The sequence below is a fragment of the Diorhabda carinulata genome, chromosome 2 (genome assembly GCF_026250575.1).
Source record: "Diorhabda carinulata isolate Delta chromosome 2, icDioCari1.1, whole genome shotgun sequence".
NCBI classification, from domain to species: Eukaryota; Metazoa; Arthropoda; class Insecta; order Coleoptera; family Chrysomelidae; genus Diorhabda; species Diorhabda carinulata.
The window spans coordinates 7563556-7583917 of record NC_079461.1 but is presented as its reverse complement, the minus strand read 5'-3'; the positions used below and the strand labels follow the sequence as shown (position 1 = coordinate 7583917).

The window sequence follows — 20362 nt, the reverse complement described above, 5'->3', positions numbered from 1 at the left end:
ATTCACTCCACGTCAAGAATTATTAATTTATGTAGATAGGAAGGTGCAACTTCTATAAAACTGCTGTTTTTAAGCATAAAATTTTCACGTAGGGCCGTGAAAGCATGGAAGAAGAAGCGCGTGGAGAAAGTACACTTGATGATTCTTTTCAAAATTAAAGAAAGAATATTCTCCCTCTACATCATCGTAGATTTCTCTTCATGTTGTTTGCAGTTAACAATATAATAAGATAGAGAAAAATAATTTCAGCTCAATCTAACAGAAATCTCAAATACTTACTCACCACTGGAGTCATGCTATACGATACTGAGTAATTCACGATATATAAAGTACAAAGTTATTCTGTAGTAATAAAAAATTACTACGCTTTGAAAATTACAATAAATAATTCAGAATAGGAAAAACTGAAATGGCAGTTTCATCGAACCTCGTCCTGATCATCCAACTGTTACAAAAGACAATTAAATTCTTTTAAAAATTTAGAAATACCGACATAAATCACCTTGAAGCTACACTCTAGCCATACTATAACTCTGAACCGTTTACCTCAAACCAAATAGCAAAAGAATCTCATTATTTTGGTTTCAAATTCATAATGTGCGAAAAAGATCATGGTGGAGAACCGGAGAAGCAGTTATGAAGCTCGTATTATCATTAGATTTTTCAGAATTGAAAAGATATTGTTTACCTTGAGGAGCTCATCGGATATAACCAAGATCTCAACAAATGTTGCGTAAAAAAAGTAACCCGTGGAAAAGTCAGAGATTTAAGTCTAATTTCAATGCATTCACCGTATAACCATGACCTTGCTTTGTTCAACAACAATTTGTTTGGTTAAATTTTTAACTTATCAACCTCACAAGGTTCACAGTGATGGAAGTAATGTAATTGATAAGAACTACACTTATATCACTTAGTATTTACACTTGAAAATCATGAAAAATAATTATGATTATGTCATTTATATTAACAAAAACAGTTTCAAAATTTTTGACGTTTTTGGTAGGTATCTATCTCGTCTTTGTCTATAATATCTGGTTTCCAAAATAGCGGATAGGAATTATTCTACCTACTCTTAGGCTTCCATCCACCATCATATATCCAATGTATACTTCCCATCTTAGAGTTGGTCGTCCAATATGTCTTCTCCCTAAATACTCTCTTTCCATTTTTTTTTTTTGGCCACCTCTGCTCTGGCATTCCAGCTTCCTCTATATTCGTTGCCACATTTCCGCAGTTCTTATTTCATCGATTCCTGTGACTTCAACTTATTTTGCTTCCCATTGTTGATTTTGTTGGCCATACTTCTGCCCTAATATTCTTTATTATGCTTTGAAATGTTATTTTTTCTGTTTTCTTCAATACGAGACTTGTCTCATAGCAATTCATGGAGTGCTTTTGCGGTTTGTATTCCCCAAGTTATTTTTGTCTTTATCTCTCATACACATGTACCATCTCGGTTTCAATAGTTTCCTTCCACATTTCCTGCTCCATCTCTGTAGGACCTTTTTCAAATATATATTAAAAAGTGTGGGCATCCTTGTTTTTGTTCTTTTATTATTAAATTTTCTATTTTCATGAGACATTAGTGTGTATTACTTGAATAAAGCACAATGTTATTCAATCTTCTCCTGAATGTTAGATTTAATTCTGTATTTTCTACAAAGTTCCATATTCTTAAGATTCTGAAGTGCAGCTTTCATGCCATTGTGTTGGGAGTCTGGTTATGAGTATATAACTTGGTATAAAAAATTCTACTCCAAATACTTGACCAACATAACCCTAAAACCACTTCTATTAAAATATTTGAAAAGTTTCGACCGCGAAACTGATATATAGGGGCGAGTTAAAATAAGCGCTTATAATACCCATTCACACGACAAATCTGTCGTTTTCTTAGTAATCCTGGTAAGAAATCAAAATGCTGCTAGAAAACATTTGAACCTGGAAGCGTTCCAGTCAAAATAAAAATAAAATATTAGTTCGGTTTCGACTGTTGCTTTAATTCATGTTTTTATAATTTTAATTTGTTTTTGAATCGTAGTTTAGCTTGCGATTTTGATATTCGAGTTTAGAACTTTGTTTCTATTAATATTAACTGTTCCAATTCATTGAGGTTTATAGCTTTTTAGAGGCCATTTGAGGTAGATGGTACAGTGTGGAATAATGGAAATCAGTCAAAATTTGGACATGAAGATAGCCAGTGTCAAAAGGTTATTTTAAATATACCATAACAACGAACAATAACTTATTAGAAGTGTCAGTGTAAAGTTTGACGTCAAAAAACTAAACCAGAGTTAAGCAATTAATTAAAGGAAAAAAGATGTCCACCGAAATTGTGAAAATCGAACCATTGGAGTATCCAGCTATCATCAACTACCTGTATTTAAAAGGGTTAAGAGGTAAGCAGATTCACGAAGATATGCTTAATACCCTTGGTGATCAATGTCCTTCTTATGGCACTGTGAAAAATTGGACAGCAAGCTTCAAAAGAGGTAAAGAGGTAGATGATAACCGATCGGGAAGCCAGCTTCTGTCCTCGAAAATATCGATGCAGTTCATGACATGATTTTATCAGACCGTCGAATTGGGCGAAAACGGATATCTGAAGCACTGAATATTTCATACGTACGCGTTCATCATATAGTTCACGTCAATTTGGACGTGAGAAAAATTGCTGCAAAATGGATCACCAAATGTTTGAATGTTGACCAAAAGCGTGCAAGGGTAGAAGTATCGCGTTCGATCTGTGCTCGATGTAGACCTCTTAAGCCGAATTGTTACTATGGATGAGACTTGGGTACATTTCTAAGATCCAGAAACAAAGCAACAATCGATGAAATGGCGACACTCTGGTTGTCCAAGACCTAAGAAGTTTCGTGTCCAAAAATCTGCTGGAAATGTTCTTGCTTCAGTTTTTTGGGATTACCATGGAGTAATCATGATTGATTTAGAACAATAACTGGAGAAAAAAGTTTAAGAGGTCGTAAATTTTCTTCCAACGAGGAGATAATAAAAGCTGTGGAGATCTGGTATGCAGAGAAAGAAGTAACATTTTTTTTGAAAGGTCTAGAGACGTTGCAGTTTTGCTGTAATAAATGTATCCAATTAAGAGGAGAATATGTTGAGTAATAAAATATTTTGACATTGAAATTTTGTTTGGTTCTATGGTAGGCTAAGAATTTTTCAATATATCCTCGTATTTGCATAACGAAAATGAACTTTTATAAAACAAATGCAGTGTCAATAACGAACGCCGCCGAAGGTGACAGAATCCTTTATCATTTTTTATTTTTACCGTTTATTTTGCTTCCACAAGTATGAATAGAACTACCAAAAAATCACATAGCCTCATTTAAATAGAATGAATCGTATCCATTCCCCCTAATAAATCCAACTATTCGGTAAAAGTGAAACTGGATCAAACTATATAATTACAGTAATTATCGTTAATTATATACTACTACACTAGTTAATGTTATCACATATTTTCAAAGTCATAGACACCGAGGTCATGTTTATTTATTTCAGCTTTCCAATGACAATATATGTAAGGCACTAGAAAGTGGATTTTAGTTATCTATATACCTATTTTCAGGTAATAAACTGAACTGGTTTACCTACTTATTTGACTGATGTGTTATAAAAAAAATATTTTTCTAATAATTGTGAATATTTAATTTTCAAAAGCAAAATAATTTCGCTTTTACTAATTTATATGCTGAATGCTTGATATCTATCTACAATTTATAGTATGTAAATATTATTCCCTTCCAGCAACTCTCTGAATTATAACCACCCTCTCGTAAGGAATTTTAGCAATATAACCTTTTTTTAATGTATTTTTCAATGGACTTTACAATTATATTGAAGTTGCAAAATGACCACCATTCACTTATTGACAATAACCGAAGCGATTTTGGAATAGAAAGCCAAATAAATAATTGATATCAGGTATTTGAAGTTACTAAAAGATGTCACTATAATATTTGTGCGCTTATTAAATTTAATTATGGCTCATTTGTCGGAAACTTAAAGAATAGACATTTTAATTATGATTGGTTGTGGTAATAAATCAAGAACTCAAAAGGAGGTTTGTGAAATTTCTAATAATAAATGCCCTGGTCAATACGCTACGCAGTCTATAGTTAGCAAAAGTTTCGTGAAACTGGATATGTAAAAAATATTGAAAAACCAGTTAAAAATGTTTAATTTACAGATGAAAAAAGGTTAGAGATTAAGGAAAATCCGCATAAGACTACAATAGAACTTGCCGCCGAAAATGATGTAAGTAAATCATCTATTTTGAGAGTTTTGCATAAATAAAAATGCCACCTTTACAAGTTCAGTTGGTTCAGGAGTTAAATGAAGATGATCCTGATTTGGGCTTTTTTCATTAACAATAAAATAATTGGCCCTTATTTTTTAAAGGGCACACTTAATAATGAGGTTTATCGAGATTTTTTTATTAAATTCTTAGTGCTTATACCACAAAGACTTTTTCCTGATGCTAATCATCCAAATGAGCTGAATCGATCTATTTACCACCAAAAAGACAAGACAAACAACTAGAAATTATTTGAACGAGGTTTATCCTAATAGGTGGATTGGAAGATGTGGAACGATCGAATGGCCGGCTAGATCCCCCGTTTTGACTTTCTCTCGATTACTTCTTATAGGGTTGATTAAAATCTAAAGTATATTTCAATAGACCAGTCAATATTACTGATTTATAACCCCTGAGATCATTCAAAATGTTGTGCCAAAATCGCCTCGGTTATTATCCAGAAGTGAATGGTGGTCATTTTAATTTAATTTAATTTAATTGCAAAGTACATTGAAAAATACATTCTAAATACTATGCGACATCAATATCTTCATTCTACGTAAAGTTTTGTGATATAAACATCATCAAAATTCTACAATTTAAAAATTAATTTTCTCAGTTATGTTTGCACCAAATTTAAAAAAACTTGCTGAACATTGGATTGAAATCTCTTTCCAACAAGGTGCCTCACGACCCCCTTTATTATTTATAATTTTCCAGGGGGTGCTGGAGTGGAATATTTTCATACTGTGAATTGTCAATTCAAGAATAAAAATCGACCTGTTTCAGTTTTTTTTTTCGTATAATAAATAATAACGCTAAAATTGAATTTATTCTATACATATTGACCGAAGTAATTTTCAAAGCTCTTTAACTTTCAATGTTTAATGACAAGTACAACCTACTATATAGATTTACTATTTTTTTCACAATATTTATAATTGCGTCACTGCAACGGTTTCAGCCCTTCTGTACAAATTAATTGCAGTTTTACAATGTTATACACTTCGATACGATTACAAATAACCGCAGTTAATCAAAATTTTGTAGCTATTAAGTATGATGACAATTTTATAATTTGTTCAATCTTCATGTTACAGATTGCTTACGAAAGTAAACCAAAACATCGAAACATTACCTAACGCTAAAGAAACAATGTGAATATTGTGAAACTAACTATAAAACAATACAATACATAATAAAAAAATAATTTTTAACATGAAACTTGCCAAAGTTAATAATTAATCCACACAACAATTAAAATTGCTTGAAAATTTTCACACCCATATTATTCACAGAAGTTTTGCGAAACTACCTTCAGAATTTACCGAAAAAAAAAATTATAAAAAGGATAACTTAACTATGAGACGTACTTTATGACTTACTGGTATGAAAAATTAACAAAAATCAGTTCATATATTTAGTATTCAGTAGTGATTGTGAATTCTTACCAAAGGAGCATGCCTCCTATGAAGCGTTTATAAGCCACTATGATCGAGTTATCTCTATCAGAATGTTCAGATACTAACCCGGAACAATAATTTATTTTTTGGTAGCGACTAAATGTCAGTTTTGCATCAATGCTTCATCTGGCTTATACATTTTTATACATTTTTGTCACAGTTCTTTCAAGCTTCTCTTATTCGTGGACGTAGTAGTATTTTTCCATCTGTTCTTAAGCCCCTTGATGGTGTTTCATCAGGCAAATAGGCAAGTTTATTAAGTTTATTAAGCCAAGCAGTATTTGATCCAGAAATCTTGTTTCCATCCTCTTTTCGATTTGCCACCTTTTGGAAAATGCGAAGCAAAGCTGATAAATGCTACGTTGTACAAACTTTAAAGGTTCTTCGCCATCCCCTTCGGATATTAAATGATTGCGTACAACATTCTGAGCATGTTGATATTTTTCCGTATTAATTTCACACTTCAGTTGTTGCCAGGTAGTGAATAGATTCTTAAATTTCACGAAAGGCCGTAAACTATAATAAACGCATATAAATATCCGTTACATAAAAACTATGATATTTTCAAAACGGGCAAATAGCACGTTCTATATACTATGCTCGTTTGTTTAAGCAAAAAATTAAAACGTTAGGCTTGATTAATTTTGTATCTCGAACAATCGTTCGATGCGTGCCGGTGCGTACATTTAAGTGTCCAAAAATGAGAAAAGAAAACGTTTCAGGTTTATTTCATTCCACCCCGTTACAGAGCCAACATCCCTTTAGCAGCATTCCTGAACACATGACAATTTCGACTTTTAGAAAGGTTTTTAGTGCATCGGGCCCACTGTGCCTGGTAGGTTGTTTCATTTGTCTATCGTTTTTGAACTTAAAAATCATTATTTCCTCTTAAATGGCTGAGCAGCGTCATTGATAGGTTACTGAGCTGTGCGATTTTTATACTTCTCGGCACTTCAGCATAAAATAAGCATATTGGTACCAAACTTTAGTGCAAAATTCGAGTGAGGAGAGAAAATCGTTGATAATTGCTCAATATCAGTTATTAAACATATAGAATCCATTATACAACTAAATAAATGTCATGTAATGGAAATCAAAATTTCTTTTAGATCATGCTTTAAATTTGAAATTTCTACCAAAAATTTGACGCGACGTTCGAAAATTGTGATCTGAATCTCGTTCTGAGGATTAGCAATCAGCCGATGGGTGATTTACCTGAACTCGGGTTATAGTTTCAGAAAAGATCTTGGAAATCAGTCAAAGCTATATCAGAGAATAGTAGAATGAACTGCATGGTAATAGGACAATTAGTTATTGGAGAAATCTTTTGTTTGCACAAAGTAATATTGAGACTTTTCCCACTTAATATACATCTTATGTTTAGAACTAATTTTACTTTGAGGAGAATTTGATTTGTTCAACTGACGTATTGAAAAAAGGGAATGCTGAAAAATTCATTTTTCTTTGGTGTCACTTTTACAAATTAATCAATCCGAATATCAAATCGCCAACTTATACACACTTGACCTTCCGAAACTGTCTTTTCACGAAATGATTTGCTCCAAACCTTCAGGAGAAAACAATTGGTACAAAACCTGAACTAAACCTGACATATCTTTTCTAAATGAATCAATATGTAGCCAATCGGTCCCACCCCACAATTTTGTTATAAATAATGCTACATTAAACGCTTATTGATCATCCAGTTTTTTGCAGTATATCTTTGAAGAATTCTCAATGTTTTTCTCTTGTTCTTCTATCGTAGTAATTTCTTTGGCAACAACTTCTTTCAAGTGCCTCCTTCAACTCATTTATCAATTTTTTTTTGTTTGATGATTTTGATTAAAGCTGCTTTATCTAATAACAATTTTTGATAGCTTAATGAAAACACAAAATAAATTCTTTATACTCTACAATAAACAAATGCAGAAATGTTTGCAATACGTGACCGAATCAGTATTTTTTTCACAACTTCGACGTAGCTTTTCATTTCCTATTTATAATATATATTTATTTATCTATGTAGAAAATAAATTACATAATATATCTATTATAAACAATGACATATATTTTAGATTGGATATTATATTGTTTTTCAACTTATTTTATCATTGATACTAATTTCAAAATGAGTACACAATTTGATAGCGCACTATATTACCACATCTATGGAAAATCAAATAATTCTTATAATCATGTTACAATATTTTTAAAGAAGACAAATTGTAGACCGGTTTTGAACTAAATTACATCAGCTCTCTATTGGAGCCAAATCCAATCCCAAAATTCATAAAAAGCTATATTCATTTCAAATTTTCCAAAGACGCTTAACATTTATTCATATCCAATAAGAAGAATAACAGCTTTGAGTAGAGAGGTACAGCCTTAAGTTTTGACGAGATAGTTATAAGAAGGTATGAGGATAGACTTTATCACAGTTTAGGAAATAATTTACCACATTTCGAAAATCTAATAGAATTAATTACTTTTCATATTTTTTTATGTTTTTATAAAATAATCGAGGATTAAAATATCCTCAAGGTTCTACTAAATATTTACAAAAGTATCATAATGAAAGCTATTTCTGAAGAGGAAGTTAAAGAAGCTATCAATCAATCCTCACAATAAAGTATTTTTCTCTCTCTAATTGTTCACGAGCAACACATCTATTTTTAAAAATCTATCCCCTTCTGAATTTTCTTGATGTTTTTGAAATTATTTTTGATCTCTTATAGTATTTTCCAAAACACATCGTACATTTTTGTATACTTTACATAAGAAACAGTTTTTCCGTACTGCAAGAGGTGTACCTTGGAAAAAATATAATGAAAAGATTTATTTCGAAGAAAAACTACAAAAATCATTTTTTCCTATTTTTTATTCTAAATATATTTTTTTATTTTTTTTTCCTATCCACACCTCAAAATTCTGGGAAAATTATTTATTATAAAATTTCTCGGTAAATAATCCCCTTCAAAGTAATTCCCTTCCGAACTGAAATACTAAATCCAGCGATTTTTGCTTTCCATGTTCATTTTTTTTATTTTAGGAAAGATAAAGAAATCGCACAGCAATAGATCCGGTAAATAAGGAGTAAAACTGAAATTTTCCAGAAGCAACAGAACAACACATTTAACACATAATGACAAGTGCTTTATCATGTTACAACATCCACTTATTCATGATGTTTGACGGCACTCTATTGACCATTTTTCGAAGTATATTAAGTACTTCGAACTTCTCAACTTGCTCATGCGAGCTTTTGTGGGTCTTGAAATATAGCGTAGGATGTTTCTACCAGTTCCAAGCAGTCTTCTACCAATGTTATTGTTTTTGCTCTTCCGAAAGGTTTTTTAGTGTGAACGCTACGGGTTCATGTCAATGCGAAACTCGACCGGTTTCTTTCCTCAGACTTTGTCTTCCACGTTTCTCCTTAACAATTTTATGTCAAAGAAACATTTGAGCAAATACTTTCAATACTATCCAGATACCAAATTTGATCGCTACGCGTAGCTCGAAATTTCGCTTCTCCATTCTCCAAGCACCGCGAACGCACAATCATCAAATATCAACGACAATATAATAATCATATTATATAATATATAAAAGGGGCTGCAGAAAATTCAACAGAAAAGAAAACTATTAAAAGAGAAAAATTATTACAGTATTCAATCCATTCACATCGATATGCAAGACGTACAGGATTGTAAGAATACTATATCAAATGTTTCAAGATTAACGATGTGGCAGTAGAATTCTGAATCCAAATAATCAGATTTTTTGAGCTAAACAACAGCTTAGTCCACTAGATCCATAATCAACAAAGTAGTGGATGATATCAGAAATTTATGATGACAAGGATTGCATCCTGCAGTACAGCTTCTGATTAAAAAATTAATAATGGGTTTTTATAAAGCTATAAACTTACTACTCACGGCTAAGATTAATAATTCATAGTTGATAGAGTTTACAAATACTTTAGTTTTTTAATCGTGAGTGAAATATGTAGAGCACATAGTACAGGTACACAATGTCGGCAAACCTTCTCAAATACCCAATTGTTTCTCAAGTAATACATTTTTTTACTCCACCCATTTATAAAGACTATTAGAGGAAATTTGTATAATACAAATGAGAGGAAGAATGAAATATTAGTAATTAAAACCGTGATTACTTATTTGAAGCACTTATTTCAACCATTTGAACAAAGTTGCTACATACATTTGTTCTATGTTCAAATGGTAAATTACTTTATAATAATATCAATCTATGGCTTACTCACTCTAAATTCAATCCATAAAAACTGAAAATAGAACTAACAGAAGTCCACAAAAAAAAAGTTTTCACCTAAAAACTTTTAGTAAACTGACAAAACCATAACGTACGATAAACAAACGATGACCTTAAGTTTTATCAATGAACGTTTCCGGAGTTACACTCCGGCACTTACAAACCACATAAAAAATCGTTTCTAACTAAAAGGGGAGTCCGGAGTCGCGAAACAAAACACAATCTCCGTTCACAGGTGAGTTACACGGATGACAAATGCTATATCACACGTCGGTGCACCCAGGTGAGTTGATTCGCGATGAACGCTCGTGAAACTACAGAAAAAGGCAATGCCATCGAAGTGGACCGACCTCTGGGCATGAGGATGGTAAACAGTGGATGGGAGTAGACCGGTTCGTGGAATAAGTTTAATAAAATAATTCTGAAAATGTAATTATGAAAATATACCAGAGAGACTGATAATTCACTTGTAGACGAAATTTTCTTTTAACATAAAGCTAAATAGCACACTGTAGTAGAATGAATCTAAATACGAAAATGACCAAAAATACGAGACGTTCTTTTTTACATTGGAAAAACCAGATTTTCTAACGTTGTCTACCGACTATATCTTTATAAATGATATTGATCTCACTCATAAAAATTCTAAAATACCCTTTTGGAGGGGTCATATTATACGTGTTAAAAATTAACAGTTATCACCAATCACAGCTGGGTCACCGAAGTTCCTTTGTTCTGATAACTTTATGGAACCTTTTAGTCGCTGACAGCTTCCAAAAGCTCAATGAGAAATGGGAATTTTGAATTATTTTTAGAGGCCAAGCGAATGAATTGCAAGCTTTAGCTTCCGGCATGGTAAGCTTTTCTATAAAATTAATATCGCCCAGCAGCTTCCTAATTTTTGGCCCAATAAAAATACCCTCCCCTGCCTTGGCGTCACTCAACTCACAAAATGCTTGTTTTAGGTGTTTAAATTATTCACCTCTTTTTCTCGAAACCTTCATAAAGATTTTTATTAGTATAGGTTTAATGGGAAGTGGAGGCAAAAGGATTTTGAGATTTCAGTAGAAATTCACAGCTTTTTGGCCAAATTTACCTCACCTAGTGCTTGTTCATTCACTACATTATTGAGCAGCATACAAAGTAAACAGCAATATGCCGTGAGTCCTCTCTGAAGTATAAACTAAGCTCACCTCTTATCTGCCATTTTCTTTCATTGACTTTTAACGGACAACTCGTACAGATGATTTTAAATTTTCATTATGTAATAACACAGCATTTAGACTATATTTTGTTGAGATTATCAACAAGCACCATTCACAATATCGACTTCCTGCAATAAACGTAGTGGGAATGTGGCAAGCTTAAACACTAAAGTGTACTAACTCTGATATATTCCCAGCTTTCGAATATTTACGTATTCATCGTTTGGAACTGAAATTATGGTCAAGTAAAATATAAAAATGTGTATAAAGGTATATTGATAATGAAACTTATTCACAATTATTAATTAAGATTCCAGCAGTTTTAAATTGTGTTATTTCTTTTATATAATTTTTTCAAAATATAAAAGATATGCATAGATTACACTAAGGTTATTTAAATCAATTAATGCATTGATCATTTTGGACAATATGACCTAACCTAACCATGAGAAAGTTTTTCCACGTTCTCTGAAGACGATAGCTTGGTCACCGACAAGCGGGTCAGTTGGTTTAATTGTGAGTGTTGATGTGGTGATAGTAGTAAATAATATGTTCAGTATTAACGATGTTGGGCAGTTCTCCCTTCCAAGTTATTGAGATAGTGGCGCAGCGATACAAACAAAGATACTCAAAGAAATTTTTGATGAAAAATACAAAGAACGCAAATGTTTATAGCATGAACAAAACTCGCAATTTTAATGCAGTGTTCCATAAAAAAGTTTCTCGATTTCAATCAGTAATTTTGGTCGTTAATATTCAAATATTACGGTAGTTAGTACAAATCTCATAAACCATTATATGAATGACTCATTTCACTATAAAAAATAATCGTTAGTTACTCATTTTCATTGTTCAATTTTTCCTAGAAATCATTATTATGACTAAATGATAAATCCGCTTCATGTTATAATTAAAATCAAATTAATTCTTCCTGGGATTGGACTAAAATAATTTCCCCTTCTTTCGATACTTTTTCTTGTTGGTGTTCAGCCGGCGAAGAGTTTCTTCTTTCGGTTCAGTATTCTCGAGTTACCAACAACCAACGAAAGCGTTTCACTAGTTTCTTTATTTAGCGTTATTTTGTATTCAAAATTATACATTGATGTTTTAATTGATGTCATTAGTGAAGCAGTCATTTGAATAAAAAAAAATATGGTAAGATCCTATTCAACACTCAAATCTAGCTGCTGAACAATTTCGGCGTTAACATGACAGTAAAACCGGTTACCATGCTTCTTTAAGACTGTCATTTTCTAGTTTATCAATTAAAAGAAGATCTTTTGAATTTGGTGTTGGTTCTCACTTTGTGGGAAAGTTTTTCAGAAACTGCACTCGTCTAGTGATTTCCATTTTGATTTACCTCACGAAAGTTTATTGACTGGTCCAAACAGTCATCATCTACCTCTATTTCAACTACTTATAGCACTGATTTTATTTTATTAAAATATGAATACAATGTCATCGGCAAAATACTTAGTTCCATACCATTTTGGAGGTTTTTTAGGCTTGAAGCGTAATAAATCAATCCCGTTAAGCTAAAGATATCTTGGAACGTGTCAAAACAAATACGATATGATTGATCTCTACCATCAATCTACAATCAAATAGTAGTTAACGTCTTGTGGCATAAAATTTGAAAGATCTCTTCATTTTCTATACAATGCAAGAATTAACATAGAAAAAAAATGATCTGATCTCATTTAAGAACTGAAATATACTACTCACCTAGTTATTCATAAAGTAGATCTTACTAATTTCAAACGTATTGGTAACACCTCAAGCTCAAAAAATGATGTTGGTTGAAATATATAAAAAATTGAGGGTTGCTCTATGGGAGAATCAATATCAAATGTTGAAGCAAATAAACAATAACATGAAAACTGAATGGTAACTTGGTAAAATATGAAATGTGATGCTAAAAATTTGGATGCACAGCTACTGGGAAAGCAAAAAAAAAAGAAATAATTAAGAAAGGAAGAGAAAACTATAATCATAAAAAATGTCAAATAACAGATTCGGAAGAGATGTTAACAAATATTATTATGTCAAATCAAACAGATACGAAACTCTAAATGTAAATTACCATATTTTGATATGGTCCAAGAAAATGGATCCTCAAATGCGAATTCTGGTTCCTCAATTTTTGACACTTATAAGCTACTTTAAAAAACCCTAAATAGATCTGTGAAGAGTTTTTTGAATTATCATCCAGGATGAAAAAACTTATCAAAAAAGTTTGTTTCCAAATTTTGGAAAAACCATAAACAAAAATTGAAGACGTATTAATTTTACACACAAATGGTTCTTCAAGATATGGAAATTACAGTTTTAAAAAATAATTATGAAAAAATTGTGATTTTGCCAAAAAAAAATTAGAACAATTTTATAAAAGTTTGAATCTAAAAGTATTTTTTCTTCAAAATCGATCGTTTTTAAAAAAATATTTTCAATCGATTGGTTTGATCAATGTGTACTACAAAACTATTGTCGAAACTTCATTAAAATCGGCATATCATAGAAACGAATATGGCGTAGCTCCAACGTAAACCCAAAAGTGCATAACAACAGCTCCTCGGTGTCGTCAAATTACAACGTTGCTAGCCCGTTTTTGATTCTTGGAAACAAGGGAAAGTAAATAATGTATTAATTTAATAATGAATCGCCTAGAAATTCCAAAGTCTATGGTTTGTAGACTGTTTGGCATAAATTTTGCGCAAAATTCGTTATTTGTCAGTGATAAGATCATGCGTCCACTGAATAACAAGCCTTGAAGTTTGAAAAACACAAAGAAAAAATGTAGCAATTTGTACCGAGTCATTATGTACAATCAGTCAAAAATCAACTAAGAACCAGACACCAAAACTATCTTGTACATGCCACCGCGATTAGAAAACGAAAAGGCTGATAAAATAGTCATAGAAACTGCTACAGCTAATGATATAGATATAGATAGATATATAGAGATATAAAAGTGATGAACTACAGCTTAAGATATCTTGTGGACTATCTAAGAAGTGAAATTATATAATAGTGGTAAAATGATTAAAACCGCAATAATACTGAGTTAAAACGAATGAAATAAAATTCATAGTGCCAGCTTTATCAAAAATAAAGATAAAACAAATGATCTTCACAAGATTACAAATAGAGCAACAAATATACACTTGACATCTCTCGCCCCCTATTAAATAAACCAACTTACTCATTGTGATATCTATCAAACTCAACTCACGATATATTATCATTGACTGTTCAAAATATGATAATCAAAAGAAAAACTTCTATTTGATTTCAGATATTATGATATTACCTTATGATAGGTATGAATGAATATATAAAAATTTTGAAAAGCAATAAGAACATATTGAAAATTATATAAAATATATTGTCCAAATAAGTTTTCCATTCACGTATCAGACAATATAAATCCCAGTTAATAGTTAGTTAGAAGTACATAGTTTTAACGTCGCAAATACCTTTCAAGAAATGCCGATTGCTAGATAAAGAATTTCAAAAATCGAGCTGGATTTTAGATTGCAACACCAGACAAAGAGACGTGAACTTGCGCATGGACCGTACCGAACTTTTGAGAAGCGTGTAATACACATATTGTATGTTTTTGTATCGATTTTACGTTAATGAAAACAGAATATTATGAAGTGTTAGTTATTATATAGTGCCAGTTATTGTGAATTCGTCTACTGGTATCAAGCGTAACAAAATTCACTTTGGATATCGCCGTATTGGAGATTTTGGTTTCTTTCCATATCATTTACGCTTCCCTTAACTGCAGACTATTGTCGTCAATATTTGAGTTGATGCGTCAAATATGTGTAAAATTCTATAAGGATAAGACTATCAAATCACCCCTACAGACTCTGGAACAGTTAGTCCACGAAGTTGTTTGAAACAAGGTTAATGTTTCCGGCTGGAGACACGTCCTCAGAAAGTGATATTTGGCTTTAGTTAAAATATATATAACTGAAACGCAGATGAAATAAACAATTAATATATAAATAAAGAAAAAGGCGAAAAAACTGTTAACGACTTTGAAATAATAATTAATTTTATTTTATTTACTTTACTTGCTTGTGGAGATCTTTCAGTAGATTTAGCTACTTTTAGCTTAGATTTAGCAAGAACCTCATCAATTTTAGAGGCAATTTTATTACTACAGTAGTTGATATAAGACATGAAGGTATATCAATAGACCCAATACCTATTTGAACAGTTGCAATTACAGCTATTCTTCTTTTATTATCTTTACCAGTTCTTGCAGGTACCATGAACAATTCTTTTGATTTTTTTGGACATATTGTTAAACTAGAAAGAATTTAATAATTTATGCTATAATAGCAATGGGTCTATTAGGATTTATTGTTTGAAAACACCATATATTCACATTAGGAATAGATGTAGATATCTGAGCTTATTTTACATCAGCTACAATAATTATTGCAGAACCGACTAAAACATTTCATGTTTTAAGAATCAATTATAGTCCAGCAACACTATGAGCCTTAGGTTTTATTTTTTTATTTACAGTAGAAGGATTAACAGGAGTTGTTTTAGCTAATTCTTCAATTAATATTGTTTTACATAGTACGTATTATGCTGTAGCTTATTTTCACCATGTACTTTCTATAAGAACTGTATTTGCAATCATAGCATGTATTGTTCAATGATTTCCTTCATTTATAGTGTTAACTTCTGACTCTTCCTTCCTTATTCATCTTTGAATACATTTGCCTAATTCGTAAACACGCTTCTCGAATTTCAGAAAGATCGTTGCTAGGCTATCCACTTATGAACGCGGAGCACGGCCTTAACCTACCTACTCCACTTTCAGAATTAGTTAAGGGCTTAATATTTTACAATGCAACAAAATGCACAATCACTTGCCACTTGAAATCAAATCGATATCATCTTTTCCCGCATTTCGCAATAACTTGTAGGCACATTTACTGGAAAGTGCCTAGTCCGTGAAAGACATGCTGCATCTTGGTTCAAGTTTTGCTATGGACTTATATACTAATTATTACCTATAATTTTGTTCCTCATTGTAATTTCCTACTGTATATTTAAATTTTATTATATTTGTATCTTGATTTAGTTATTTTTAGGTTTGTTTTTTATTTTCATATGCTTTTGTCTACAAATTGTAACAAATTTTAGACACGATTGTACAAATTAAAAAGATTTTGCAATCAAAAATAGTTTCGACAATATTAAATTTACTAAAATAGTAATAAAATTCGCACTAACTGTTATTCAAGAGAGCGCAACGGATACTAAGCAATTATAAACTAAAAACAACTGGAACTGGTATATTCTAGAGAAAGAACATATGTCTGAAAAGCCGCGATGATTGCGACCCTCAACTTTGGTCCAAGAACTGAAGATGTCGCCGTTGATGACAGTGAAGCTGCTATTGGCTCAATTTAGTATAAATTTACTAAAATTCAACTCAAGTTTTTGTCTGTAGTAGGCGCCATAGTTAAAAAGGATGTTCTGAAATCGAAACTGGTAGTCTATCAAAAGTTTCGAATAGACTAGGAGGTCAACAAGAAATTAATTTCTTTTATAATTAAGTGACTACTGCACCAAAATTGAAAAAATATTTGACGAACATAGCAATTGGCCGGTCGGTATGTTACAAGTTGTCTTTCTACTTTTCTAAGACACTAAATAATTATTTCCACAAAATATTTGCGTTATTTTGGTTAAATTTTCACGCAAGCTATGGATAGTTAATAGTTAATAGCAAATCACAACTAGCTGCACAGATATTTGATTCAAATAATTATAAAAAATGATCCACAATAACTTTGTTGTCACCATATTTTGGTATATATTTTAGATTTGTTAATTTTTACTCAAAAAAAGAAGAGATATAGTCACAAAGTTATACTAGCTCTTCTAAATTGAAATTTTGACGTTTTTTTCCATTTTCAATAAAGTTAAATCTATCAACGTACCTATCAGAATATTATAAAGAATATTTTCACCGATTATTTAATTCTATTAATCTCAAAATTAATTTTAATGAACAAGCCAAATACTATTCAACCTTCACTAGATGCTACCCTGTAAACAATTCTTGCAAATATGCTACAAAAATCACTATAGTATCTACCTAAGCTGAGTAGTTGTTAAAATACTCAAGAACCAGTTGTAAGCTTACATCTTATTTTCATTATCGAATATAAGGTTTACACATAGTTTGAATATTACCCTTTATAGTCCAACACTTATTTTAAAAGGTTTTTAAGTTATTTAATAATTAAATGATATCAATACTTTAACGGTGACAGGTACAACACCTAAAACGTTGAATGGATTTATACCTAATTTTGTTTAATTAAGTTTATTTTTAGCAGTTCGCGTGGAATCTTAGATTTGATCAGCTCAACGGTCTGCGTGCAAACATTTTTTTGCTCTTGAGCTTCTGTGGATAATTCTTCAAGACCTAATTTTCTAGACATACAAGATAGTAACAGAGCGGGAATTATTAGACCGCGTGTGATGTTCACCTGGATGTTTTTCCTAATGATGCTATTATTTTTTAAGTGACGCATTAATTGGTCTTTTATTAATTGAGCACACCTCATATCAATCATGACTGATTTGCCTGATCTCCCGATTTGACCTCTCGTGATTTTTTAAAGCCGAGTTTATATATATTACAGCACTTCGACATTTTTCCTTATATCAATTTGGTTGTATATATTTATTATTTATTTTTAACTTAACCTTGTATTCTTCGTCACAAATTGATAAAAGAAATAAAATATTTTTGAAATGAGATCATTGAAAATAAAAATTCATCAACAACTATATGGAAACGCATTACAACTGTTTGTAATAGAGAGAAGTCTCTGAACCTCCTGAATTCAATTATTATTTGAAAAAATCGTTCCATTTTAACTTTCCACTCGATATTAATGCCAATTAGTTAATGAGTACTACCTATTCTTTAAAAAGTACATTCTTGATCATATAATAATCTTTTCTAGATCAATGTCAGTTGGTACAGATAGTTTAATTACGTGTAATATATAGAAGTTCATAATTAGACTACCGAAAATGCCATAAGGGATTTCGAGTATTTACACAACACGTAGGTACCACTCCTTTCAATTTTTTAAATATATAAAGACAAACAGTCAATTGACAAATCATTGTGTTTCTTGCATTAGCTGAGTACAATCGTTTCTCAAAAATAAAATGGCTTTCAAAGTAAGTTAATTGTTGATTAATGTGTTTTGTGGATCTATTTTTGACATACTTGTTGTTATTATCTTTTTTGTAGGCTTTTTATTTCATTGTTTTTTCACTTATTCTGATTTTTCTCTAATTTAATTCTGTTTCTTCGAATTATTGATAAAATCTTATTCTGAAATGCAGAAATTGCTACAGAAAATGAGATATTAGGAAAAGAATAACGCTAGGCAAAAAGGTTTTTATATGGAGAAACTTGGCAAAAATTTTTCCTTACAATGAAGGAATATGTCTTTGAATAACAGATAACACTTTTTTCACTTTTATGAAAACAGTAGAAGTCCATATACTTGGAACTTGAAATTTTTCCACTCCACCTGTAAATAATTCACTCACATGATTTTTTCACAATTTGTGAGTAGTCCACCGACAGGAATTTTTACAGAAGTTACAAGCTTTCAGCAATCTAACAATGATGCTTCATGTTACAAGTTTCCTATTAACAAATTTTGTCTTTCTCCTCCAACTCCTTCGGTTGAATCATAAGTTCTGCCATTAAACATTTTCACAGACAATCTATTTCTCTCTCGGTAAAGATGATTCTCAAAACTGGTTACCATTATTCGATAAACATATTTCTCCGTAAATATTCCACCTTTTCGATAGTAAAAGTATAAACTAAGTGTAGAGGACACTAATTATATAAAATCGTTTTTGTAGGTTTGCTATGTGAGTTGTTAATTTAAATATATGATGATTATCAAGCTGCAATACTGAATCGATATAAAAACCTATAGCAGAAACCTTATTCATAATTATCTATTCAGAATTAGTAATTTTGTATTTTTTCAGTATATCTGTTTCTTCGCATTCCTTGCTCCCATCCAAGCTATTGCGTTGAACCCTCACCAAGCCTATTCAGATGCTCCTTCAGTATCATACTCCAGTGTATCCACTCCACAAGGATATGAAGCACCAGCTTATGCCAAACTAGCACCGTCTGGATCTTACGCCTCTCCAGCAATCGCCAAATATTCAGCTCCAGTTTCATATCCCGCTCCATCTTACAACAGTCCAGTTTACAAGAAACCCATTGCCGCTGAAGATTACTCAGCACCAGCTCATTATCAATTCAATTACGCCGTTGAAGATCCTCATACTGGTGACATCAAAAGCCAACAAGAAACTCGTGAAGGTGACGTAGTAAAAGGAAGTTACTCCCTCGTTGAAGCTGACGGTTCAAAAAGAATCGTAGAATATACAGCTGATGCTCACAGCGGTTTCAACGCTGCTGTACACTGGCAACCAGCCGCATACCAAGCAAAGCCTGTAGCTGCCTACGCCCAGCCTACCTACAAAGTAGCTGCTCCTGCTACCTACGCCCAACCTACCTACAAAGTAGCTGCTCCTGCTGCCTACACCCAACCTACCTACAAAGTAGTTGCTCCAGTTGCCCATGCTGAACCTACTTACACACTATTGAAACCAGCTGCTCCTGCGTATTACCACTGATTTTTTTATTATATATTGATATTTATTTATTTATTATTTGGACAATAAAAAATGAAATTTGAATAAGCCTTTCACATCGCCTCGAGCTTTCAACATAATTTAGTTTTATTTATAAATATTTAAAAGTTTACTGTAATTCTAAATGGTTGTTGATTGGATCCGTAGGTGTCGATTATCATTACAGTGCAGTTAATATCATATTACAGTAAAATCTAGCAAATTAAATATGAAATTGGTCAGCTATTGCTACATAAAAACAGACAACAAAAGATAACTTTTTATAATTCATTGAAATTTTCATATTTTTTTGTGTTTTCTCAGGGTTAAGGTTTTATTAGGTTATA

General features: G+C 31.6%; 2 protein-coding genes across 2 annotated transcripts in view; one reads left to right on the top strand and one right to left on the bottom strand.

Moving 5' to 3' along the window:
• The window catches only part of LOC130890765 (harmonin), a 79959-nt gene extending 69551 nt beyond the window's left edge, over positions 1 to 10408 (bottom strand). Inside the window, exon 1 of the mRNA XM_057795067.1 lies at positions 10073 to 10408. The gene's annotated coding sequence lies outside the window, so the exon portion shown is untranslated. The remainder of the gene's footprint in view (positions 1 to 10072) is intronic.
• LOC130903708 (cuticle protein 7-like) lies at positions 10329 to 20018 on the top strand. Its single transcript, XM_057815945.1, has 2 exons — positions 10329 to 10363; positions 19334 to 20018. Exons 1-2 carry the CDS (start codon positions 10329 to 10331, stop codon positions 20016 to 20018), a joined length of 720 nt encoding a protein of 239 aa, XP_057671928.1.
• The last annotated feature ends 344 nt before the right edge of the window (positions 20019 to 20362 follow it).

Bases quoted from the DNA above. Each gene is read 5' to 3' on its own strand.
- LOC130903708 (XM_057815945.1), top strand. From the start codon at position 10,329: ATGACAAATGCTATATCACACGTCGGTGCACCCAG. The intron at 10,364-19,333 runs GTGAGTTGATTC...TTATCTATTCAG, and splicing joins TCACACGTCGGTGCACCCAG to AATTAGTAATTTTGTATTTT.